The sequence below is a fragment of the Emys orbicularis genome, chromosome 15 (genome assembly GCF_028017835.1).
Source record: "Emys orbicularis isolate rEmyOrb1 chromosome 15, rEmyOrb1.hap1, whole genome shotgun sequence".
Taxonomy (NCBI): Eukaryota; Metazoa; Chordata; order Testudines; family Emydidae; genus Emys; species Emys orbicularis.
The window spans coordinates 6,827,820-6,852,884 of NC_088697.1; the positions used below are offsets into that span (position 1 = coordinate 6,827,820).

The 25,065-nt window shown below is 48.6% G+C and overlaps 2 protein-coding genes and 1 non-coding gene across 3 annotated transcripts; all 3 read right to left on the reverse strand.

Annotated features, from left to right (window-relative positions):
* Positions 1–337: 337 nt before the first annotated feature.
* Positions 338–409, reverse strand: TRNAE-UUC (transfer RNA glutamic acid (anticodon UUC)). The gene has a single exon. It is a non-coding gene; the product is annotated as a tRNA-Glu (tRNA).
* A 4,504-nt stretch (positions 410–4,913) lies between these two features.
* Positions 4,914–16,025, reverse strand: LOC135889524 (zinc finger protein 3-like). Its single transcript, XM_065417387.1, has 5 exons — positions 15,845–16,025; positions 13,081–13,169; positions 12,217–12,343; positions 5,222–5,791; positions 4,914–5,053 (listed from the first exon to the last, which is right to left on the reverse strand). The coding sequence occupies exons 1-5, from the start codon at positions 16,023–16,025 to the stop codon at positions 4,914–4,916; spliced, it is 1,107 nt and encodes a 368-aa protein (XP_065273459.1).
* Positions 16,026–16,758: 733 nt separating this feature from the next.
* On the reverse strand, positions 16,759–21,888 carry LOC135889525 (E3 ubiquitin-protein ligase TRIM7-like). The gene is made up of 6 exons (XM_065417388.1): positions 21,727–21,888; positions 21,059–21,145; positions 19,257–19,478; positions 18,594–18,616; positions 17,137–17,249; positions 16,759–16,838 (listed from the first exon to the last, which is right to left on the reverse strand). The coding sequence occupies exons 1-6, from the start codon at positions 21,886–21,888 to the stop codon at positions 16,759–16,761; spliced, it is 687 nt and encodes a 228-aa protein (XP_065273460.1).
* Positions 21,889–25,065: the final 3,177 nt, after the last annotated feature.

Genomic DNA, 25,065 nt, shown 5'->3' on the forward strand with positions numbered 1-25,065 from the left:
ATTGAATCTATCTCCCCATGTAAGTATTCTCACATTTCTTATCAAACTATCTTGATTATCAGTTTAAAAGTTTTTTTCTCTTATTTAATTGGCCTCTCTGAGTTGGTAAGACAACTCCCACCTTTTCATGCTCTCTGTATGTGTATATATATCTCCTCAATATATGTTCTATTCTATGCATCCGAAGAAGTGGACTGTAGCCCACGAAAGCTTATGCTCAAATAAGTTTGTTAGTCTCTAAGGTACCACAAGTACTCCCATTCTTTTTGCGGATACAGACTAACATGGCTGCTACTCTGAAAAATAACTGTCAATTAACTTTGATATAAAGTCACTTTTCCCTGACTGGGAATCGAACCCAGGCTGTGGCAGTGAAAGTGCCAAATCCTAACCACTAGACCACCAGGGAGTTGATAATGTTTATTTTCTTCTCACTTATACTACACTTTCTTAGGCTACTTGCTGTCCAATTTCTGAAGCTGCTCTTTTGTCCATTCCCTCAGGGTCTAAGAGCAGAGAGTGCAGGAACCGCTGTGCTCAGGGTCACAATGTGAGCCCAACCCAAGGTACTGAAACAAACTCAAATGATGCTTCCTCCAGCAGGATCACAGAGCAACACAAAGGAAAGTCATGAGGAACAATCCTCCTCTGTCTTCATTTACCCCATCATAACCCTCTCGGCAGCCTACCTGGATGCTCTTCCAGGAAGGAAGCTGAGTTAATAGGAGCTCTGGCATAGAGACCAAAGGAGGGGTGTTGCTCACCCTTGGTGTGAGCTGATCGCATTCTTACTCCATGTAACGGGGCTCTGAGCTTTGCCATCTTGTGAGTTCTGTGTCCTCAACAAGCAGCCAAAGTGCTGAACCCCCAGGACCCCTCTGCTGGGAGCATGGTGATTGCACAACAGCTACAAGCCCTTTTTCCCTCTCCTTGTCTTCCTCGGCTTCCCCGGACCTTCCCCACAAATGGTTATATCAGAGGTTGGAGGGATCTAAGTACCTGCAGGTTTCCCTCACCCACCTCTTAAGGCAAACAGTGATTCCCTTCTCTGACATTCCTGGACCCGGGCTTCTTTTGAGTTTTTAACCAGGGGACCTGAGTTCCTGTGAAAATGTGTGTGTGGCGTGCAGGGAACCATCTTCTCTATCCCATTTCTGGGAGCTGAGAAGCTTTTTCAGATTCTCCCCCACTAGATGAATCTAACAGCACCTCCGCCGGTGGGAGAATCCAAATTCCACCCTCCCACACTGGTTACTCTGACCAGCTGACGGCGACAGCATGCTAAATCAACCCCAGCTCTCTGGTCTAGAAAGCAGCATCTAACCAGCCTTGTAACAGCTCCGGTTTGCTCGCTGGACACATAACAAACCAGGACAGAAGAGAAATGTCAGAAAAGGAACCTCAGCTTGCAAATAAATGCTCTCAGGGCTCCTTCTACATGGAGACTGGGCAGCTGAACAGACTCAAACCTGGCTAGCTCAGTTGGTAGCACATAACACTTTAAATCCCATGGTCATGCATTAAAACCCCACATTGGATGGTAGTGACAGCCACTCTTCTGCTTACATTCACAGCCCAAAATGAAATAAACTCTCTGTCCTCTCTACCATCTTAGGCAGGTGCTTCCTCTCTCTCTGAGCTTCAGTAAAACATGAAGAGAGAACAAACCGACATTTGCATCCTCTGTTGAGAGAGGATTTTCTCCTCTTCCATTCTACCCCAGGCAAGAGGGGAGATAATAACCATTTAACAGATAATTCCAGAGAGAAAAGTTTGGTCATTATAAATAGGATGATCCATTGAATCATATAGAAAGGTGGGGCAGGGAGGGAACCCGAGAGTCAGGAAAAGTATCCCTAGACCATCCCTGACAGGTGTTTGTATAACCCCTTCTTAAAATCCTCCAATGAAGGAGATTCTGCAACTTCCCACTGGGGCCTCTGTCATGCAATCAACAACACTTGGCTTGTGATTAAAGGCCAGGCTGTGACTCAGAAAATGTGGACTCAGTTCCCAATCTGGCCCCATTATTCTCTGTGCAAACATGGACAAATTACATCACATCTTTGGAACTCAGTTTCCCCATCTGTAAAATGGGAACTGCCCTCCCACACTTTGTCTATTTCACCTGTGAGCTGTTGGCAGCAAGGACTCTCTCTCTCACTATGAGTTGTACAGGGTCTCTGCAGTGCCCAACACAATGGGACCCCAATCTCGGAGCCCAATGAGGATACAAAAATCTCCCCTTTCATTTATTTATTTTAAAAAGTCCATTTTTAGCCTTCAAGTTCAGGCAGAAAACATGGCCCAAGAGTCTCAGAAAAACCAAGAAAGTAATAACATTACCCCCCAAAAGTAGCATTTTTAAACATCTTTTTTTTCTAAGCTGCCCTCTGGATTTCTGAGTCCAGACTCAGAGTTATTGTTCTCAATCTAACTTTGGTATCCTTTGGAACTGTAATCAGTCACACTGAACTAAGAAGTGGAGTTGTACAAACAATTTTCCTCGGGCCATTGGTCACCAGAGCTTCCTTTACTGGGGTGGAAACCAAAAACTGGGTGTGGACTCTTTCCACCCCAGTTCTTTCCAAATCCTTGGCCTTGGTTAGGGTAAATTTACAATTCTATGAAATAGAAACCTTTAAAAAACCACTCAAAATCTCAGCAGTATTAGTGAAGAATGGCTTCCCAAAACATACCCAGCTTTTCTTTAACTTGGTGGCACAGTTCCAGGCAAGGGACTGGATACAGGGCTGGATCAGAATCTTTGTTTGTTACCAAAGCTGGAGATTCTATTCAAAAATAATTATTTTTCTGCAGCTATTAAATTTCCAACACTGATTTTATACAAATTTTTAACACCTACAACGGATAAATTCAACAAAAATCTCACTTCTATTTCCTCAACATCTGTGTCATGAAGGGGAGCATTACCCATAACATAGGATTAGCTAGGAGAGATCTTTTGTAAAGCCTGGGCTACACATCATTTGGGAACCAAATACATGGGCATTTTGCCTAGTTCAAAATCACCTAATGTGGAATTCTCTCCCCAGATCATCTGAGACAATATTGACTTCAACAATTGAACTACACTGTGATCATAGTATCAGAGGGGTAGCCGTGTTAGTCTGAATCTGTAAAAAGCAACAGAGGGTCCTGTGGCACCTTTAAGACTAACAGAAGTATTGGGAGCATAAGCTTTCGTGGGTAAGAACCTCACTTCTTCAGATGCAAGACCTCTGCATCTGAAGAAGTGAGGTTCTTACCCACGAAAGCTTATGCTCCCAATACTTCTGTTAGTCTTAAAGGTGCCACAGGACCCTCTGTTGCTTTTTACTGTGATCATATGCACTTCCTTCAGTTAGTTGGGTTCTGCTGTTGTTAACCATTTCTGAGTGGAGATTTTAAATCACTGCTGTTTCTTTGTTAGCATGTCCAGTAAATTGGAGCGTTCTCTAATGTTGACAGAGCTGCACTTGAACTTTCTCTATGTCATCATGGAGGGATGGGGGGGAAAGCAAAGCTGAAGTGAGAAATGACGACTTTAGCAAATGGTCATTTGTCTTAAGTTCTCCAATAAATCTGAGCTACATCCTATCAAACTGAACTAATATCCAACTGGGTGACCAAACAGCCTTCAGAAAAGATAGAAACCCACATCACAGAGAGACAGAATACATGACAATGGAAGTGTCAAGTGAAATTCCAGAGCAGGTTACATCTGATTATTCAGAATCAGGATAAGAGATTCTCCCATCACATTCTCCTCTGATCCATTCAAACCTGCTTCATTCAGCACTGTCTCAATAGTCAGTTATGTTATTTACAACATATTTAGTATCCTAATGGGGGACAAAACAGCCACCTTGCCCGAAGTGGCTTTACCAATAGATGGAACCTGGGATTTAAACTCCAAATGATCACACTGTGTTTGGGATCCATTTGAATTCCCCTTCCAGGTCTTTGACAGTTTCATCTCCAGTCATAGCGACTCTGATATAGGATTAAAGAAGTCAAAGCATCATCTCCAAGCACAGACAATGGAGAAAGCTTCATCACATGACACTTTGAGAAGTGGATGGATAGAATGTGATGAAGATAAACTCTACATGGGTCAGACAAAAGGTAACCGTTCTGCAGTGATGGGGAAGGAGGGAATCTCTGAGTCACTCCGTACTCTTCCAGTATCACAGAGGCTGAAATAACACTTTTTTCCTCCCTCTGCTCCTCTTCATTTACATATAATTTGAAAAGTTCCCAATATAACTGCTCTTCAGCACAACCCAGAGCAACGTGAGAACTGGCAATGATACAATCTGAATCATTGGTGACTCTAACAATAACTTTGCAATAGGAGGAATGGTATAAATGTGATGCTCCCTGTTTCCTGATAGGAAGGGCACACTAGAATTACTCATGAGACAATCGAATTGATAGAAAGGACAAATGGGTCCACCTCAAAACAGGGCAAACTGCAAAAAGGCGAAAATGGGCCACTCATTTGGACAAACTGAGGGATAATGGTGCAGCAAACAGTTCAAAAAGCTTTAAAAGTTACTATGTGGGAATCAGGAAAATTATTAAAGACAGAAAGTATTGATAGCCCTAGAGCAGGGGTCCCCAACGCGGTGCCTACGGGAGCCACGGTGCCCGCGTACTGGCCGGTGGACAAGTATCCGCCGAAATGCTGCCAACAAGCCATGTCACACAGAGGCGTTGCTGCCGAAATGCCACCAATTTTTGGCGGTATTTCGGCGGTGGCACCTCTGGATGACGCTGCTTGTCAGCGGCGACGCCTATTGACATTGCCGCTTGTCGGCAGAATTTCGGCGGATGCTCGTCCGCCGTCACAGTCCTCTGTGGCTCATTGTCTGGTGCCTGCCAGATGAAAAAGGTCGGGGACTACTGCCCTAGAGGTTTTTATGGAGTTGATCTCCCTTGCAGATTCTCTGATGGCTAAGATGAGTTGAGTGCCAAGAGAAGGTTTTCCCACACTCACTGCATTCATAGGGCCTCTCCCCTGTGTGGATTCTCTGATGTTCTGAGAGGGCTGAACTGCTAGTGAAGCTTTTCCTACACTCATTGCATTTGTAGGGCCTCTCTCCTGTGTGGATTCTCTGATGCCTGATAAGGTTCGAGCTGCGATTGAAGCTTTTCCCACACTCACTGCATTCATAGGGCCTCTCTCCTGTGTGGATTCTCTGATGGTGACAAAAGCCTGAACTGTGAGTGAAGTTTTTCCCACACTCACTGCATTCATAGGGTCTCTCCCCTGTGTGGATTCTCTGATGTTCAGAAAGGGCTGAGCTCTTAGCGAAGCATTTCCCACACTCACTGCATACATAGGGCCGCTCTCCTGTGTGGATTCTCTGATGCCTAATAAGGTGCGAGCTGCAACTGAAGCTTTTCCCACATTCACTGCATTCAAAGGGCCTCTCACGTGTGTGGATTCTCTGATGCTTTATAAGGACTGAGGAGTCACATACATTTTTTCCACCCTCAGTGCATGTATTTTTTCTCTTTCCCATGAGGATTTCCTGCTGTGTTGTGGTTTCCTTGAGGTCCTTCTGAGTTCCCCGACAGGAAATACATTTACCCACTTTCTCCCCTGGATGGTTTCCCTGCTCTCTTTCTGGACTGTGCTGAATCTCACAGGAGTTTCCCTGCTCATGATTCCTGGACACATTCCTTTTTGATCTATGCGATAATGCTCTGTGTTTATCCACTTGCTCAATGTTTTCCTTCTGAGAATTCTGCTCCTCTTTGTCACATACCATTGCATCACCTGCTGTGATAGAGACAGAAACCTCAAACAGGGATGGAAAGGGGAAGGCCAAACCAAAACAAGTGCTGGACAGAGGTCAAATAAAAATCAGGAACTGAACTCCCCCAAACTCTTCCCCCACATATAGTAGTAGGATTTTATATTTGTATTTTATATCATTTAGAATGAAGGATAAAGAATAATTATGTAGCATGTACTAAATGTATTGGTGTATGATTTGATCACATCCTGCCAGCCACCCTTTTTGAATAACAGAAAGGAATGGCCTAATGGGCAAATGAGTAGAGATACATCAGCCAGAATCTGTGTCTGGACTGATTTCAAGGCCTTTGAGGTAGGTTTAGCATTTTAAAATAAGTAAAAGAATGCCATGATTGTTTTCTTTTGCATTGCAATTTGATGTTCCAGTTCAAAATGTTCTGTGTAAATTAATTCTGGTTTGTGTGTGAATAAGGAATGTACGTGTTAAGAGGTAAGTGTGCAGGCCATCGCTGAACCAGATGTACAAGGGAGGAACTGGAGAAAGATGCAAGGGTGACAGGAGGCTGCAACACACCCCTAGTGAAATATCAGAGGAGGGCAGACTGACGACTCTAAAGATGAAACAGGCACCTATCAGTGGGTACAAGATAGCTGTGATCAAAACCAACATGGGATAACTCCCTGAGGAACTTGATGAAAGATCAAGAGAAAGGATGAGAAGGGCAATTTAAGAAAACAAGCACTCGTCAAACAACAATTGATTAAAGCATAACGGTGCAAAAGTCATTGATCCCAATGAAGGAAAATCACTATATAAACAGGGTGCCTTGCCATGAAACTTTGAGTTCACCCTGCCAAGACTTCCGCAGAGCATTGTGTCATGACCAACGGAACCCGGCTCCTGCTACCCATGATCAACCTAGCTAGCCTCTAGGTTGATCCGGACTCTGAACTGGTAACTATAACATTGACTGGTGGGACAGTGTGTGTGTGTGGTGTATGATTGAATGCATATGCTAATTGTTGTATCTTTCTTTTTATGAATAAACCTTTAGATTTTAGATACTAAAGGATTGACACCAGCGTGATTTTTGGGTAAGATCTAAGTTGTATATTGACCTGGGAGTGGCTGACCCTTTGGGATCAGAATAAACTATTATTTAATGACACTGGTTGTAAAGAACCACTCATCTCTGAATCCAGTGTTTTTGGTGGTGTTATAAGAACCGGAATGCCAGAGAAAACTGCCTTTATGTTTTCTTGTTAGCCAATGTGGTGAAACAGGAGTTTACTTTTGTGGGTAGTTTGGTCTATCTTATAAAAGAATAACCACCAGTTTTGGGTTGTGTTTGCCCTGTTTCTCAGCAGTTTGTCCTGAATTTGGCATCCTCAGTTGTGACTCACTAAGGCATGGTGACAGGGTGCAAGAGGGAGGGGGTTGGGTCATGGATTTACAGGGAGTTAGGGGACCCAACCTTCATACAGTCTCTGGGACCGCCCTCTTTAGGGTATGTCTAAGGTGCATCAGGGAGTTGGCCGCCTTTCAGGCTAAGTCTCACGCTAGTGCATTAAAAATGGCTGTGGAGACATTGCTTTGATGGAGCTCAGACCATCCAGCCCCCCCACCCCACTCAACTCCTGGCTTTAGAACCCAAGCTACAGCCCAATCTACAGCACCAACACCATTATTTATAGTGAGTCAGCATGGACTCTGGCTGGGAGGCAGCTTCCAGATGCAGTGCAGACATACCCGTAATGGGCAACATGCTAGCTTTAACTTTTTCCAAGGGTGAACCCCAGTTCCCCTTAGAATCATAGAGTTAAAAGGGACCACAAAGGTCATCTAGTCTAACCCCCTGCCAAGGTGCAGGATTTGCTGCAACTAAACCACCCAAGACAGATGGCTCCAGCCTCCTTTGAAAACCTCCAGTGAATAACCTTCCACCATCGCCCTAGGCGTCTGTTCCATTCTCCTACTGTTCTTCCAGTTAGGAAGTTTTTCCTGAGATTTAATCTAAATCTGCTGTGCTGTAGTTTGAACCCACTCCTTCTTGTCCTGCCCTCTGTGGCAAGAGAGATGAACCATCCTTTTTATGGCAGCCAGTAGTGAGGAAGACCAGCAGGGACCACAACCCACCCTTTGGGCAACAGAGCCAGGAAAGCCACCTCCACCCCTCCGGAAGCTGAGGGGCGGGACAGGAAACAGAAGTACAAAAGGAGGGCCCTGCAGCTCAGTTGGGCTGGAGCTGCCGAGGGCGACAGACGCTCATCAGCCGCTGCCGGAGTGGGACACCGAGGACCTGCTGGGGTGCCCGCCAGAGGACTGGCCAAAGCTCCCAGGGTCACCAGCCAGTCGAGGTGCCAACGAGCTGATGGGGCTGCCACAGACCACCGACCCTGGGGAAACAGAGGCCAGAGGTACCAAACCCAGGGAAACTAGACCATCGTCTGGCTGAGTGTTGGCCTGACACTAAGTAAGGGTGTTGTGGGCGGATCCCCACTGATCCAGTGGCGGATTACACTGCCACTGTTTGGGCCCGGGGCTGGGACCCAGTGGAGTCAGGTGGGCCAGGGTCCCCCTACCTCCTGCCACCCCACCTTCGGCCAGGAGGTGTTGGTCGACCGTCCGCCGAGCTAGGACGCTAGACTGTTTGGTGCTTGCCCCTGCCTGAGCCCTAGACTGTTTGGTGCTCGCCCTGAGCAAAGCCCCTAACTGTTTGCTGCCCCACCCTGCCTGAGGGCCTGGGCTTGGAGACTTTACAGCTCTGCCCTGATTGCAGGCCAGAGCACTGACTGTCGGTGCCCAGTCCTGCCTGAGGGCCGGGCACCATAGACTAACTATTGCTCAGCCTGGATCAAGTGGCCTGAGCTTTGAAGACTGCTAATTCCCCCTTAATTGATTGCAGTGCTAAGAGCACGAAAGCGAGGAGGCATGGCCTCCCTCAGAGACAGACCAGGAGGGATGGCCACACACGCTTACACAGCCTTTCGGGTATTTGAAGATCGCTGTCATATCCCCCCCATTAACTCTTTTTTCCAAACTAAACACACCCAGTTCCATCAGCCTCTGCTCACTGGCTTGCGTTCCATCCCTTTGATCATCTTTGTCACTTGCCTCTGGATTCTTTCCAGTTTCTCTACATCCTGTCTAGTCACAGGTGACCAAAACTGGACCCAGGAGTCGCCCTGAGGACTAACCAGTGCTGAGTAGAGCAGTACTATCACCACCTGTGATTTGCATGCTATGCTGCTGTTAATGCATTTGCTTCTTTTTGCATTACCATCACAATGTTGACTTCATGTTGAGGTTGTGATCCACCACAGCTCCCAGATCCTTCTCAGCGGTGCTGCTGCCATGCCAGTTATCCCCCATTCCGTATTTGTGCATTGGGTTTTTCATCCCGAAGTGTAGCACCTTACACTTGTCTTTGTTTAATTTCGTTGTTGTCTATAGCCCAGTTCACCAATTTATCGTGACCCCTTTGCAGTTTTGCTCTATCTTTCAGAATGTTGACACCCCCCTCCCCCGAGCATTGCGTCATCTGCAAATTTGATCAGTATGCTCTCTATTCTTATATCCAGGTCATTAATGAAGATGTTAAATACAGGGGAGTCGCATCCTACGCGGATTCAACTTACACAATTTTAACTATACGCACTTGGCAAAAAAATAAAAAAAAAGAGAAAAACAACAATTTAAATACTGTACCTGTAGTGCGGGCGATTCCGCCCGCCATTACACTCAATGGTAATTTTTACTATATGCGATTTTTTCCTTACGCGCTGACTTTAGAACCTAACCCCAGAGTAAGATGCGACTCCACTGTAACACCGGACCCATAAGAGATCCGTGTGAAACCCCATTTGTGAAATCCCTCCAATCTGACATCATTCCGTTAATAGTTACTCTTTGCTTGAGGATGTGTAACCAATTATATATCCACTTAATGGGAGTTCCGTTGAACCCGCATTTCTCCAGCTTACTCATGGGACTGTGTCAAAAGCCTTTTTGAAGTCCAGGTCTATTTTATCCACCAAACCAGTTACCCTATCAAAGAAGGATATCAAGCTGGTTTGTCATGCTATGTTCTTAGTAAATCCATGCTGGCTGCTCTCGATTACCCCTTCACCCTCCGGGTAGTCGCAAATTGAATGTTTTATACATTGCTCTAGTAGCTTCCCTGGTATTGAGGTCAGGCTGACTAGTCTATAGTTCCTCAGCTCCTCCTTTTTCCCCTTTGTAAAGATGGACACTATGTTAACTCTTCTGCAATCTTCTGGGACCTCTCCTATCATCTGAGTTTGTAAATATTGCCAGAGTCTCTGAGATTCCATCAGCTAATTCTGGAGTGAACAGCAAGAAAGGAGGTGGGGAGCTGATTTGGGGGATTAAGAGCTCTGTTATCAACTTTTTATCTGTTGAGCTTGTGTTGATGGCTAGCCATCCACAAGGAGGCATCAGAGGGAGGCTGAGATTTCAGTTTGGACAGAAGGAAACAGGACTGGAGTAGAGCGGTAGATCTGTGATTCAGCAGCATAGGGACAGTAGCTGAATTTGTGTTTGGGGGTGAGATTTCCCAGAGATAAAGTGCAGAGGAAGAGGAAGTGACCAAGGACTGAGCCCACAGAAAACCAAAGTGGGGATGAGGACGATCTTCCTAAGGACACGCTGAAGAAGTGGTTACAGAGGTAGGAGAGCCAGGAAGAAGACAAGATGTCAAGACAACAACCATGGTCAGTGGTATTAAAGGTGGCTGACGGATCAAGAAGAATAAGGATGGAGTACTGGTTCTGAGCTTTGCTTAGGGAGAGGTCATTAGAGACTATGGTAAAAGCATTCTCAGTGGAGGGCCCCAAATATCTGCCTCCCTGAAACCTTCCCTTCCCACTGCCACCAGATCCTTCCTGCTCCTTGGAGCAACCACTCCGCATTCCCTTCCCACTATCCTCAGTCTTTTCCTCTTCCAAGTATCCCAGATCTCCTACCCAATCCTCCCTCTCCAACAGCACCACTGCTGGAACCTCCACCCCCTTTTCTCCATTCCCAGTCTCCCACTCCCCCAAACCACCACACTCCCTGTTCCCAGGAGATTCTGTCTCTGATTCCTCACCTCTTCTTCCTTCCATGGTACCCATCCCTCCCTGATTCCCTCTAGTCTTCCACATACCTATCCCTTTCCTCCCACTACACTCAGCCTTCCCTATCTTGTGGCACCCCACAAGCACTAGCTCCCCCATCATCTTCTCCCCTCCCATGCTCCCTGGTGTCCTTCCCTCTACCCCCCAAAGAACTCCTGAATAGGAACCTCACACTGCTCTCACAGTCATTGGTTGGTAGGGTCAAGAGGACATGCTGCGGCCACTGCCTCTGAGCTACACTCATTCATCTGAGTCGGAGCCGTACCACTGTTAACTTTCAGACTATGTGTATTGTGTGTTTTGGTTGTATTCTGAAGGAGTTCCTCTTAGACCTTTCCCCCGATTCCAAAATTTCAGGGCTGAGAGCAATATTTTAAAGTGTTTTAAAATCCACTTGCAGACTCTGGCCTCTTCTGAGCTGCAAAGTTTTGTCAGCAGAGCTCTGTTTGTTAGGGATGCGAAAAACCACATCCTTAATTGACAGAATTATGCTGGCAAAATCTCTCACGCAGACAGTGCCAAAAAAATCTATTAAAAAAAATGAGAAAATCAAATGCCCATAATCTACATAAATACTGAGTACAGGTTGCCCAGTTCTGCTGCATGCCTTTCCACTAGGTGGGTGGTGGCTAAACTTACACCTCTGAAAACCAGAAAAGGAAGAGTTAATATACACACCACCCCTAAAATGCAACCTTAACTCTGCCCCTACCCCTGCAGCTGGCACTAGCCACTGGGAATGGCTCAGTAAGGCTGGTGCAAAGGTTAACAAACTAACAAAGAAAGTGGAGGTTTCTTCATTTCTTGAAGTCTTCAAGTCAGAGTGGATGCCTTCCTGGGGGAGGATTTAGTCCAACACAAGGTATTCAGCTCAGTACAGCAGTAACTGGATGAAATTCTATGACCTGTGATATACAGGAGGTCAGACTAGATGACCCAATAGCCCTTTCTGGCCATAAAATCTATGATTCTACAATAGATATGAAGGACTAAGAACGTGCCATTGTTTGTGTTGTGTTCAGAGATGGGAATACCAGCATTTATCCACATGCCCTCCAGCTGTGTGCACTGGGTCAGCTGTAGCTGTAACTGGATGGTGGAGGGAGTAGTTGGAGCAGCTTGGCAGAGCTGTGACTGTGATATGCAGGGAGATGCATGTGAACCCTGAGGGACCTAGTCTGCCCCATTTCAATGCACCCAGTGGGCTGTTGCTGAGACAGGGCAGAGCAGAGGTTGCATTGTGGGGGTGGCGTGAACCTTAACTCTTCATTTCCCCTTCTAAGAACAGAGGGGACAGGAATCCTTACCCAGCGAGGTCACATTCTCATAGTTCTCCTGTATGACGTCTCTGCAGAGGGCTCTTTGACGGGGGTCTAGCAGAGCCCACTCATTCCTGGTGAAATACACAGCCACCTCCTCGAAGGTCACCGGCCCCTGAAAGAGGAAGTGCCCAATGCTCAGTACCTGCTGCCCCACTCACAGCCCCACTATTCATGGAGGGAGAGGAGTCAATCAAATGGAAACTGTGGCAGGCTCACAGTCAGCACAGTCCCACCCTCAGAGCAGCCAGCAAGCAAAACAGGAGGGGAGATAGAGATCCCCTAGTCCCCTCCCCCCTCCAGCAGACAGAGTGGGAAGGGTCTTCTCATTCATCACACACCTACAAGCCAGAGGCTGATACGAGGGGTGGGGCACTCAGCAGGTGCCAGGATTGGCTCCCCAGTAGGAATCCCAACACGCTTCCCATTGCCAGCAGCTGGAAGGTAGGGGAGGGGTTATCTACTCTACGCCCCACTGGTGAGTAACCCTTCCGCCCCTTCATATCTCATAGCAGCCTCTGGCGAGTAGGTTTATGTTCTTGCACTAGGAAGCTGATACGTTTTCCCCACGCTGTCCAGGGTTCCCCAACCCCCAACACAACCCCATTCCACAAATAGCATAATTTCCTCCCCCAAACCCCATGGGTCTGTTCCCAGAATCCAGGACTTGGGTTAAACAATTCCCAGCAAGCTTGTCACATGCCTTGTCCCCCCCTCCCTTTCTCCACCCTGGGTATTTCCTGCCCCCCTCCCACCTCCTGACTAAACTCCCCCAAGGATCCCAGGCCCTCAGTATTTCCTGCCCCTCTCCCTCCAGCAGGAACCCACTAGCAACCGCGCAATAATCCCTACCTGGACTGGCTCCACTACAGCCAGTTCCCTTCCCTGTCCTGTGGGAGGCTGGGACAATCTGGAGCCAAAGGTGGGTGTTACTCTGCCGCCTGTCAGGGTGAGAAAGGTGACAGGGAAGATTTCAGAAGGGCCTTTAATTCCTATCACATCATGATTTTCCCCGGCCCTTTCCCTTCACAAGATGTTTCTGACTTGCATGCTGGGAAAACATTCCATCGCTTTATCACAGCACAGATCCAACCCCTCCCCCCAGCACTAAACCCACTGTGCTAGTTTTAAAACCCTGGGGGCAACTCCCCCAACTGTGGGGACCAGGCAGAGGCAGGGACAGGACAAAGACTCCCTAGTGCTGGTGTGGTAAATTAAATGAAGTTTGCTGGTGATAGTAAGATGGAAGCCATTGTCAATAGAGACAAATAGTGGAACATTAAGTGGGGCTTATTTTCATTTTATGTATTACGTTCCCCAGCCTCATGCTTCAGGCCCACAACTTGCAGGGGTCAGGAAGGGATTTTTTCCCTCCAATGTATTTTGAGAGGGTTTTTTAATCTCCTTCCTCTGAAGCTTCAGGAATGGCTGGAGAAGAAGACAGGATATCGGACGGGGTGGACTAGGGCTGTGAGGTGACATCAATCACTCTCTCTCTCAGGGCTTGGCTGGCTGGTTCTTGCTGCCATGCTCAGGGTCTAACTGATCACTATAGGTGGGATGGGGAAGGAATATTCCCCCCACGAGTCAGGCTGTCAGTGACCTGGGGGGGTTTCATTTTCCTCTGCAGCGTGGGGTGCGGGGCACTCACTAGGATTACCCGGAAATATCTCACTTAATGATTTCCCTGACACTGCAGGGGCCTGGAGCAGTGGTGCACCCCATTCCCTCCTATTCTCTGCCTAGGGCATGTAAGAGTCTAGTCTCCTGGGGGCTGCAAGACTTTGGTCTCACTCCAGCTGTTGGGTTTAGTGGGTGGGTTCTGGGTGGTGTTGGCAGCCAGTGCTAGACAGGAATCAGACCAGATGATCCAGTGGTCCCTTCTGGCCTTAGACTTTATGACTCTATGACTGGATATGGGCAGGTTTGGGAACTTGTGACCTTCCACCCCCACACACTCACACACTTATTTCTCCTTCATTTTCTGTCTTCTCTTTTACCCTTTCTCCTCCCTCTGCCTGGGAGACTTAGTAACAACAATCCCTGGGTTCCTTTGCTCTCCTGCGATCGCTGACAGCACTGAATGCCGGTTTGGATCCAAACTTTCTGCCTCATCCCCATCTCTACTAACCACCGCAGGGGTTTCAGTCTCGCTGGCTGTGATACAGGCAATGAAAGGGTTACTGTGCACAGCTGCAAACTGCCTAATTTCACAGCTGAAATAAGTAAGCAAGTACCACTTATTGGAAGTCAATTTTTTTCCAACCCTCGAACATTCACTAAAAAAGTAAGAATAAAACATGTATCCGTGGTGAGTCTATATATAACTTGTATATTTCAAGAGGCTGACAGAGAACACTTGACCACAATGAACAGGGGAGTGCAGGAGTGGGGGAGTGAGATTTTCTTTGCTTTAGATCATAATAAAACACTCAACATCTCACAGGCTCCTGACTGCCGTTCCTGAGCCCCTGGGGGTCGCAAACCACCAGCTGAGAAATACCAGCCTAGATGATTATTTTGTATCATCATTGACTACACATGGGAAGAGAGTGCTACATTGTATCCAGACAAAGCATGAACGAGCCAAGTGCAATGGCATGTATGGACCATCCCTGGGAACTGTTAATTCCAATAACACCCACATTTTGAACTCTCTTCCTTACTTCACTGTAAAAAGAAGACGAAAGTTCATAAGATCTTATAATAATCTATAGCAGGGGTCGGCAACCTTTCAGAAGTGGTGTGCCGAGTCTTCATTTAAGACTCTAATTCACTCTAATTTAAGGCTTCGCATGCCAGTAATACATTTTAACGTTTTTAGAAGGTCCCTTTCTATAAGTCTATAATATATAACTAAACTATTGTTGTATGTAAAGTAAATAAGGTTTTTATGTTTAAGAAGCTTCATTTAAAATTAAATTAAATTAAAATGCAGAGCCCCCCGGACTGGTGGCCAGGACCCGGGCAGTGTGAGTGCCAGTGAAAATCAACTCGTGTGTTGCCTTAGGTTGCCTACCCCTGATCTATAGCAACAAGTTGATGAAAAGTAGGTTAAATTAATTTCAGCCATGAATGCCATGTATAGGTGCAAGAAGACCAACTACAGAAAATTAAATTAGTCCAAACAAAAGGGGACTAATGTTGTTCAGGGCCAGTACTAAGATCTATGCCTGGTGAACAAGAAAACGTGGGAACAAAGTTACCTATGCCAAATTTGGCCTTAGGGACATGGATATAATTAGTAAACAAAATATTAAAAATAAATTGTGTCATCCACGTTTACTTCTTTTTGGATTTTTTTTAAAAATGTTCCTCAACCCAAGTAGAAAAAGCAAACTAAACTGAGAGGCTTTGTTTTGATTATGTTTTAACTCGTATTTCCTCTTTTTCCCCTGATGATCCATGATTCTTAATTTGCACTTTTTAAATTTTGAGCATAGTTATATCCTGTTCCTTTCTCAGAAAGGCTGTAAGGGTTTGTCAGTTAAAATATGTTCCAAAGAGACCCACTGCTCCAGTGATTAGTGACTTTCTTAAAGTCTCTAAATGCTTGTAAGTTAAATTATTTTCTAAAAGGACCCCTCAAAAGAGCAGGATTAGTAATGAAACTTACCCTGTTCCCCACAAGCCACTGCCTCTGTGCCTTTACTCTCCGGTGCAACGCCTTTCAAAAATTCTAGCTCTGCTGAAGATGTTCCCCAGAAATTAATTATCCCAGGGATGAACAGGAATGTATTGGGGAAAAAATTAAGATTCTGTCTTAAATGTATAAAATCATTCCAAGAAATATACATTCTTTTAAGGCATAAATTTAAGCATAAAAAAAGCTTAGAGCAAACATTTATTAGAAAAACTTATTCATACTTGAAGTACAAGTTATGCAAAAAAGAGATTGAATTGCTGTTTTAACAAAATTATCTGCTAATAGCTGTTTTATTAAATTAAAGTGTAAAAATCAGCTACAACCCATCACAAGCGTGAAAAGTGCACTAAAATAATAAGTTACAAATGTAAATACAGTACCAATTTGAAAAAGGCACAACAAATACAAAAAGTCTATATTTTTTTAAAGCTAAAAAACTCGAACTATACTAACAACTTTCAAATACATGTTTAAAGAAAGCTCAGCCTTTGTATTTTTTTTTTTTAAAGTATCAAGCAGACATTCAAAACCAGGAAAAGTTGTCAAAATCTTATCGGTTAAAAAAAAAAAGCTTTAAAATCAGACTATGTAAGCTTAATTACTAAATGCTATTAATATTACTGCAATTAAAAATGCCAAAATATAATTACTAACATTAATTTAGTCCGTAAAAAATGCAATAAATAAAAAAGTTAAAGCAAAAAAAAATAGACTACAAAAAAAACCTGCAAAACACTTTAAATGCCTACGTGATATTGATGAGCTAAAACACTTAAGAGACAAGTCAGTAGAAAATACAGTGGTGCAAGAACAAAGTAACATCCCTTCCCATTGTTCCACAGCTTCCAAATGCTGGAGGCTGCGATCCCCTGTCACTAACAGGGTCATTGGTCTGAAATCTCCCCATGACCCCTCAGAGACAGACACGTACCTGTGTCGCTCCACAGCTCCAGTCGCAGCGTCTCTAGGGGAAATAGAGGATGGGAGAGGTGAGAATTCAGGCCCTCGCATTCAGGGGAGGTTCCCATTGGTTATGAATGTAACTGCTGTTAACTACGAGATGGTGCCAGAGATCAGAGGCCGATAACGCAGCCGCTGCAGACAGAGCCAGCCCCACAGGGCTACTCCATGGGGAAGGGCGACTCGCTGAGCTGGGCTGTGAGATGGAGCCGAGGATCAGTGACATCACTAGAGTCCTGACTCCTCCCCAAGGCGAGGGTCGCTCTAACCAGAGGAGATGCCACCCCCAGACTCCAATTCACCTTTGAATCCCAGCAGCACCTCCTGCAGCATGGCACTTTTCAGAGAGAAATCGCTGAGTCTCTTCTCCAGCTCCGCAAACGCCGGCTCCGGCTTCCGAAACATCCCGTCCTCCCTGCTGGGGAAAAGAGGGGTGAGAAATAGGCCTGATCCCCAATTTGTGAGCCCAGCAACCCCCAAACTCCAGGAAACCTGGAGCTGAGCTTTGTGGCCTGAGATGGTCAATGTCTTGGTGAGTCACCTCAGACCTGTGCTCCCCAGCGAGACGGGAAGTGGAGAGACACTAGAGCAAGGAATGGAGACATTGTTCAGGAGCTTTCTCAGGGACGCTCTGGTTCTGTGGGGTGCTGAGCCAGCTCCCACACTGGTTTACTGCAGTAACAAGGGGCACCAGCACTGGGATTGTGTGGAAAGGGAGGAGACACAGACCAAAGAGTGGGCAGGTCCTACATGCTGACAGTGGCCACAGACAGAGCCCAGGTCTCTAGCAGGGAATGAACGTGGGCCCTTAAACACCAAAACCCTTGAGCCTTTCAGCTGAAGCAGTAACCCTGGGGCATCCAGCTCATTTGGCAGGGAGGGCCATATTATACTGTCCGTTACGGCCAGTGGCCCAGGGCATCAGTTTAGGACTCTGTGCCCTGCTCCATTCACAGCAGAACACCCACTGTTCTCCATGGGACACCCACATACAAAGAACAAGGGGAGAATCTGCCCTTCATATCAGAAATAAAATTTAATTCTTATTATTTTGCCAAGTCTTTGTCTGTCACACTCAGTGTCACTCAGGAGGAAAACAGTCCCCTCCCAGACACCCCTGTAGGGTCCCTGCTAGTTCTTCCCTATGTTTCCCTTCCTTTCACACCCTCCTTTCTCCATTTCTCTCTTGCTTCCTTGTCCTTGTGTCTCTCCTGTTCTTCCCTCCCTACAGCAACCCTCTATTCCCACCCTGCAAAGCTTTCACTCCCACCCTCTCCCCAATCCACCTGCTCAAGTGATCAGCCACAGAATGTTGAATGTTGACATCAAAGTGTAGTCATTTCAGTTGACACTCTGATGACATTAACAGGGGACAGGAGAGTTCACGCTCTCAGAGCTACGGCTTCAGGCTGCTGGCAGCCCCAGCAAGGCAACACTGTCTCTATTGACACTTGGAAGGTTGCTGAGGGCCAGCAACTCACTTTAAAAAATGTGAAAGCTGAGATTCTGCACCCTCTGAATACGTGACAAGGCCACATCAGTCCAGGAGACAGGCCAGGTCTGTCCCATCGGCCCTGTGTCTAGCAGCCCTGCTGTGACCTCATTAGTGATCAGACAGTAAATGGCTCTTCTCCTACCCGAGTCAGGCACAAGGGGAGACAGAATCACATGCTCCAAGGGCAGGGGGCAGCTTCCTATTCAGTGCAGTTATCAAACCTAACGGCCTATGATAGGGAGGGAAATGGAGCCCAGGACTTACCTGCCCCCAGTGCTCCCAGCACCCTAAAGAGGGAGAGAAAGGGGAGGCCGTCAGTGGGAGTGTCCCTGGGTGGGGAGGCCTCCTGCTCTGCAGGGGAGTCACCATTAATGCCTCGGGTAATAGGGGAATTTCAGGTTTACATTCCCAGAGCAGCTGCCACCTCCTACCCGGGACTTTCCCCTACGCAGCCCCAGGAATCCCTGCTGGCAGGTTGCCACTGTAGAAATCTTTCCCTAGGCACTTTACAGGCAGAAGATATTTCTCTACATTGAGAATCAAATTCCCCCCAGTGCTGAGAGACCCAGAAGGCCCCTGGCTCCACTAAACCCATTAACCTGCAGTGAGAGGGGCCTTAGGCCTGACTCGGGACCTCAGCATGGTGGGGGAGGGGATTTCACCCTCCAAGTGCAAATGCAGACAGACATTTCCAGGAGAGAAGTTCTTGGGGCTTCAGCATCCAGGACTCCCAGGACCCATCCCTGGCGCCGCTGCCAGACTCACTGTGTGACCTTGGCCAGGGCTGTGCCCCTCCCTCTGCCTCACTTTCCCCATTTGTCCCATAGGGATAATGCCCCTGACCCCACTTTGTAAAGTGCTTTGGGGTTTAGGGCTCAGAAGCTCCTATAGAAACACTGCGTATGATCATTGCAATGACAGCCTGACCTGCAGGGGTTGGCTCAGCGGCTGCTGCCACTTCTCTCCTCCCCTCTCACTGAGCAGGGAAATCTCCCAGGACAGGCTGCAGATGCCCTCATCCCTTCTCTGGACAATGGCTCTCTCTAGCTCTTCCAGCCGGGACAGCAGCCGCTGCTCCTGCTCCTCCAGAAACCCTCGCAGCTCCTGCCACTCCCAGACAATCTTCTGCCTCTCAGCTTCCGTCTGTTTCTGCAACAGGGAGAGGGTGGCTCAGTAATTGGGGAGCACAGAACATAAGGACAGCCATACTGGGTCAGACCAAAGGTCCATCTAGCCCAGTATCCTCTCTTCTGACAGTGGCCAATACCAGGTGCCCCAGAGGGAATGAACAGAACAGGTAATCATCAAGTGATCCATCCCCTGTCACCCATTCCCAGCTTCTGGCAAACAGAGGCTAGGGACACCATCCCTGCCCATCCTGGCTAAGAGCCACTGATGTACCTGTCCTCCATGCACTTCTCTAGTTCTTTTTTGAACCCTATTAATGTCTTGGCCTTCACAACATCCTCTGGCAAGGAGTTCCACAGGTTGACTGTGTGTTGTGTGAAGAACTACTTCCTTTTATTTGTTTTAAACCTGCTGCCTATTCATTTCACTGGGTGACACCTAGTTCTTGTGTTATGAGAAGGAGTAAATAACACTTCCTTATTTACTTTTGCCACACAAATCATGATTTTATAGACCTCTACCATATCCCCCCTTAGTCGTCTCTTTTCCAAGCTGAACAGTCTCAGGCTTTGTCTACACTGGCACTTCTCTCCTGCCGACAAACAGCAGCTACACTGTGCACCTGTTAGCAGCACGGCTGTAGCGGCAGAGCCGTGTCGCTAAAAGCTGCGGAATGTAGCCATAGCCTCAGTCTTATTAATCTCTCCTCATACGGAAGCTGTTCCATACCCTTCATCAGTTTGTTGGCCTTCTCTGTACCTTTTCCAATTCCAATGTATTTTTTTGAGATGGGGCGACCAGATCTGCATGCAGTATTCAAGATGTGGACATACCATGGATTTATATAGAGGGAATATGATATTTTCTGTTTTATTTTCTATCCCTTTCCTAATGATTCCCAATATTCTGTTCACTTTTTTGACCGCTGCTGCAGATTGAGTGGATGTTTCCAGAGAACTATCCACAATGACTCCAAGATCTCTTTCTTGAGTGCTAACTGCTAATTTAGACCCCATCATTTTATGTGTATTTGATATTATCTTTTCCAATGTGCATTACTTTGCATTTATCAACATTGAAATTCATCTGCTTGGTAACTGGGGAAAATTATAAATGCGCCTCGGGGCGGGTGGCAGAGTTATTTACCAGAACACAAGATCTCTTGCAGTGAGTGATGGGAAGTTCATTTATCCCAGGAAGAGAGGAGGGCTCAGGGCCAGGGTGAGCTGTACATCACCAACAGGAGAGACTCTCTCCCCAAAACCTCATCAACTTGCACTGAGCGAAATCCTCCATCTCTGCAGCCCACATTTCATCTCCTTCCTCCTCACCCCCAGGAGCTAGAAAGGATCCCTGGTCACTGTGACATCCAAACAGCCCATGGGCAGGGGCTCTGGGCTAACACAGACTGACCCTTCCCTGCCCAGCAGCCTCCTGCATCCTAAGGGTATCATGTCACCCCCGTGTCTGACCCTGCCTCTCCCTGGGCTCCAGTGGGGATGGTTCCCTGGCTGAGGCTGGCAGGGTGGGCCCTGCATTCACCATGTCATTCTTATGCCAGGCAAACCTGAGGGGCAGGGCAGGGGGCTTTCGGCACCTACCAGCAGCTCCTCACTTTGCCGCTCCTCCTCGGCTTTGGCTGCTTCTCTCTCTTTTCCCAGAGGGGCCAGATCCTTTTGTGGTACCTCCTGGAAGACGGGGAGAGAGGATTAGAAAATGCTACAAACGGCCTCCCAGCGGTCAGATTTCAGGGCCCATCCTGCCCTGCAGACTCCTGTGCAGAGTCGCTGGGTCTCAGACTGAGAGGAGAGGGTGAAACAGGGAGCAGCTTTTCCAGAGAAAACGCAGGACCCCAGGCTGCAGTGACAGGGGTGCAGCCCAACCCCCAGCTCCCGGGGGCCTCACCCACATCCCAAGCAGCCAACTTCAGACAGTCCCCCACTTTCCCCAGCTCCAGCCCCCAAAGCTCCCGCAGGGCCAGATCTGAACATGGAGCCCCCCAAACATCCCCCAATCCCCAGCTCTGAGCCCCCCGTAAATCGACTCGCCCTAAACTCCCACCTCCAGGCAACTCCACCATCCCCAGCACCAGCCGCTCTTCCCAACCCACAGCCCGGCTCTGACAACCCCCGATCTCCCCCGTCCTCCCCCATCCCCTCGCTCCTGGGCTCCGAGCTCTGCAGCCGAGCCGGGCTCCTCCTGCTGCTCCCGGCCGGGACACTCGCCCCCCCGCAGCCCCTCTCCGGCCGCGGGGAGCTCAGGGACCCACCCGGGCAGGGGGCGAACCAGGCAGCCGGGCCGGCCCCTCCCGGCAGGAGCGTGTCCGCCCCACGCGTGTCTCCGACCTCCGCCCTGGACCTGCCCGCTCCGCGCTGCCCCGCGGGCTGCAGGGCTGGAGCAGCCTCCGCCCTGCGCTCCCGGCCCCGGCCATGGCTCCGCTGCAAAAACAAAGGTTTCCCGGGCTGAGCGGGGGCAGGAAGGGGCGGCTCTTACCCGGGCCTGGCCCGGCCCCCTCGCAGGGGGTTTGTGACACTCGGGGAATCGGGGAACCCTCCTCAGCCTGGAGGGGGGCAGGAGACTGGCCGGATCTTACCAAGAGAAAAGCAGGGGAAGGGGCTGGTTTTGCTGAATCATTAGACTAAGGAGACCCCGGCTGAGAATGCAGCGACCACATTTCTGTTCAGCGTTGGAGATGTGACACAACACGTACAATCACCTTCCTCTAAAGCGTCTAAATCCCATGGGCACAACTCTCCAGTGCACAGCTTGTGACCTGCACTGTGAATAGATCCTGCAAAAAAAACATCGACGCAGCAGAAGCGTGCTGGGCCCATAACCCAGAGGTCGCAGGATCGAAACCATCCTTTGCTAGTTTGGGTTTTATTGCTTACAGCCCTGAAATAATTCAGCCTGCCTTTATTTCTTCCCCATAGAAAACAGGAGCAAATTCTCTCCCTGTTTACCCTTCCACAGCGATTAAAGGAAGGAATAAAGCCGCAGCAGCAGCCTGTCCCACAGAGTCCCCTCCTGTAAGGAGAGAGATGTGCAATGACTAGGGCTCCAGCTCAGGGTCGTCAGGTTTATATAACTTTTGGTGAGGCCCAGAACGGGTCCAAGTCCTGCCCCTCCCCCGCATCCCTGTGCCTAAGGCTCTGGGAGGGAGTTTGGGTGCATGAGGTGCAGGCTGTGGGCTGGGCAGGGGGTTGGGGTGCAGGGGGGATAGTGGCGGGCTCTGGGAGGGAGTTTGGTTGTGGGCGGGGTCCGGGATCTGGGCTGGGGCAGAGGGTTGGGGTGTGGCCCCTATCTCAGGCAGCTCCTGAAAGTGACCCGCACCCCCATCTGGCAGCAACTCCTACGTGGAGGAGGCCGGGGGGGGGGGTCTCCTGGCACCACCGCCCGCAGGCACCACCCCTGCAGCTCCCATTGCCGCAGTTCCAATGGCAGAGTTGGCGCTTGGGGCAGGGGCAGCGTTCAAGAGACACACCCCACAGGGGCCGCAGGGACGTGCCAGATGCTTCTGGGAGTGGTGCACCGCGCAGAGTGAGGGTGGGCAGGAATCCGCTTTAGCCCCGCTGTGCTGCCAGTAATGGTGGCGGGAGCCCCTGGGCCCTTTCAAATCGCCCAGAGCCAGCTGCTCAGGCTTTCTGACTTTCTGATGGGGAAGCAAAGGGAAGCCACAAGAGTGGTCATGCGCCCCTCATGAGCAGTTCTGGGGAGTCTTTTTGGGGCTCCTGGAGTAGGCGGTGGAGAGGTGCAGCCTCACCACCGAGTCTGTTTCCGTGGAGGGGAGAAGGGACTGCAGGGTGATCTCCCACCTCTGTGCATCCAGGAGCCTGCGCTCCCCACTGCCGTGCTGGAGCCTCCACATTTATTTATTGGCAAATAAAATTTGCAGAATTTTAAAATATTGTGCACAGAATGTTTATTGTGCAGAATCTCCTCAGGAGTGAAACCTACTCAGGGAACTTCCTTGGATTGTCACTGCTTGGTTAACCACTCAGCCATCACACCAATGCCCAGAGAGCGTGCCAAGCCCTACTGCTATGTGGGGGTGGGGGCTGGGGTTGGGTCACACACATTCAGACTGTATGCTCCCCCAGCTACAAACTGCTGCTGATTTCCCATTTAGGACATTAGCCTTTACTGACAAGGTTTGTCTGTGTTCTTTTTTTTCTCTCATGCTGCTAGTTAGAAGGATCAGTATTGATTTTTTTTTCAAAAATACACAACCTCCAAAACCTGCTTTTAGCAATCAGAATAATTTAGAATAATTCACCTGTCCCAGTTCAAAAGAAGAGGCTTTTGTGACTTTCCTGACACAAGGATGAAGAGGAACATGCGTCGGTCCGCACGCTGTGGATCATTATTGAGCAGAACCCATCATTGGCATTGGTAGTGTAGACATAGCCTCAGACTCGGGGCTTGCGAGAGGGAAGTATAGCCTCTAGAGGCACCCAGGGGTGGTGTGGAATTGTCCCAGGTCACTGGGTTGGGGCTCGAGCAGTTTCTCTGTTGTGTTGTTGAAAAGGATCCCCAAGATATTGAACCCGGCCCTTGCTGCTGCCGACTCCAACTGGCCGAAGGGTTACAGAGAGAAGCAGGGAGGAGGGGAGGAGCACCAATGAATGTATGCAACTATTCAGTGAGGCAGGGGCCTGGCACGAAGGAAATACCTGTGCAAGCCCCCTTGGCAGAGAGGGGGATCTGTGATGTCCTCGGCACTGGAGATACAGGCCAGGGATGGGGCAGTAAATGGAGCGGGGCAGATTTGGGAGTTGGGAACCCCTCTCCCCAGGTCTTTCCCCTGCAGGCCTTTTTCAGTCTCTCTCTCTCTCTCCTCTTTCTCTTTCTAACCCAGTGGTTCTCAAACTTTTTGAATTGGTGACCCCTTGCACAAAGCAAACGTCCGAGTGTGACCCCCCCTTGTCAATTCAAAACACATTTTTTAATATTTAACATTATTTTAAATGCTTAATTTATAACTTGATTCTTTAAAGTGAATTTACCTTTTCTCATCATTTTTAAATTAAGCCGAAAACACACTTTGATTGAATTATTGTTATAAGCAGAAAAGGGTTTTTAAACTAGTTACTGTTTAATACTGGGGGTGTGAAGTCATTTGTCAATATCACTTTTCACAGCAGACTGCGTGCTCCATTGCCACCCTCACTTCTGTGCTGCTGCTGCCTGCAGAGCTGGGCGGTTTGTGACCCCCACATAATAACCTCCCCCCCTCCCCGCTGTAACCCCCAGTCTGAGAACTCCTGGTCTGCCCTCTTCCCCCTCTGGCTGGGACACTTGATCCCTGTCCCGTTCCCCGGGGGCACGTGCTCTCCTGGAGCTGGATCGGCCCCTCCTGAGGGGAGCCAGAGCCGGGGGTGTCAGTGAGGCCAGCAGCGCTGGGCGCCACAGACGCAGGGGAGCAGAGATGGGCTGAGGAGGGGCCGCTTGTCAGAGTCACTTCCCTGCCCGCCCCCAGCGCGCCCGCCCCCCGCTCTCTCTCCATCCCCTGGGGGCCCGGCTCAGCAGAGCCCGGGGCTGTCCTGCGGGGCGAGTCCCAGCCACCGCAGACAGCCCCGGCGAGCGCTGCAGCCCGGGTGGGGTTTGC

What these genes read in the sequence shown, in the direction of transcription:
- LOC135889525 (XM_065417388.1), bottom strand. Translation starts at nt 21,888, where the DNA reads ATGGCCGGGGCCGGGAGCGCAGGGCGGAGGCTGCTCCAGCCCTGCAGC. An exon ending in CTGGTTCGCCCCCTGCCCGG is followed by an intron (nt 21,146 to 21,726) that starts GTGGGTCCCTGA and finishes CCCGTCTTCCAG; the next exon opens with GAGGTACCACAAAAGGATCT. An exon ending in GCTGGGAGCACTGGGGGCAG is followed by an intron (nt 17,250 to 18,593) that starts GTAAGTCCTGGG and finishes TTTCCCCAGCAG; the next exon opens with GGAGGACGGGATGTTTCGGA.
- LOC135889524 (XM_065417387.1), bottom strand. Translation starts at nt 16,025, where the DNA reads ATGTATATTTCTTGGAATGATTTTATACATTTAAGACAGAATCTTAAT. An exon ending in AGTGGCTTGTGGGGAACAGG is followed by an intron (nt 13,170 to 15,844) that starts GTAAGTTTCATT and finishes TCACCCTGACAG; the next exon opens with GCGGCAGAGTAACACCCACC. An exon ending in AAACTTCACTCACAGTTCAG is followed by an intron (nt 5,054 to 5,221) that starts GCTTTTGTCACC and finishes CTAGCAGTTCAG; the next exon opens with CCCTCTCAGAACATCAGAGA.